This window comes from Apaloderma vittatum, unplaced genomic scaffold, assembly GCF_000703405.1.
Source record: "Apaloderma vittatum isolate BGI_N311 unplaced genomic scaffold, ASM70340v1 scaffold29910, whole genome shotgun sequence".
Taxonomy (NCBI): domain Eukaryota; kingdom Metazoa; phylum Chordata; class Aves; order Trogoniformes; family Trogonidae; genus Apaloderma; species Apaloderma vittatum.
In genome coordinates, this window is record NW_009693370.1 from 968 (window position 1) to 1,263 (window position 296).

The following is a 296-nucleotide window of genomic DNA, read 5'->3' on the forward strand; positions in this document are numbered from 1 at the left end:
GGAGCCCCCCGACGGGCCCCCCCCCCCGCCGGTGAGGTCGAAGAGGTCTCCCAGGCCGCTGCTGAGAGGCGCCGCCAGGTTCGCGGGCATCGTGGTGCTGGGCGCTGGCGCGAGGCTGCCGCCGCCCATCTGCAGGGGGGCACAAGGGAGCGGGTTAAGGGGGACACCATAGGCTTGGGAGAAGAGGAGGAGGAAGAGGAGAAGGATGCAGAGGGCGAGAGAGGGGTTGGGGTGCAGGGGCACACTCACAGCGGGGCTGCCTCCCACCTCGCTTCGCAGCTGCAAGAGAAGAAAGG

General features: G+C 69.9%; 1 protein-coding gene across 1 annotated transcript in view; it reads right to left on the reverse strand.

The window, feature by feature from the left end:
• LOC104280970 (AP-1 complex subunit beta-1-like) overlaps positions 1–296 on the reverse strand; it is a gene marked incomplete at its 3' end in the record, with an annotated part of 12,481 nt that overhangs the window by 909 nt on the left and 11,276 nt on the right. The window contains 1 exon segment of the mRNA XM_009878808.1: positions 18–129. Within this exon segment, the coding sequence (XP_009877110.1) occupies positions 18–129 (112 nt within the window).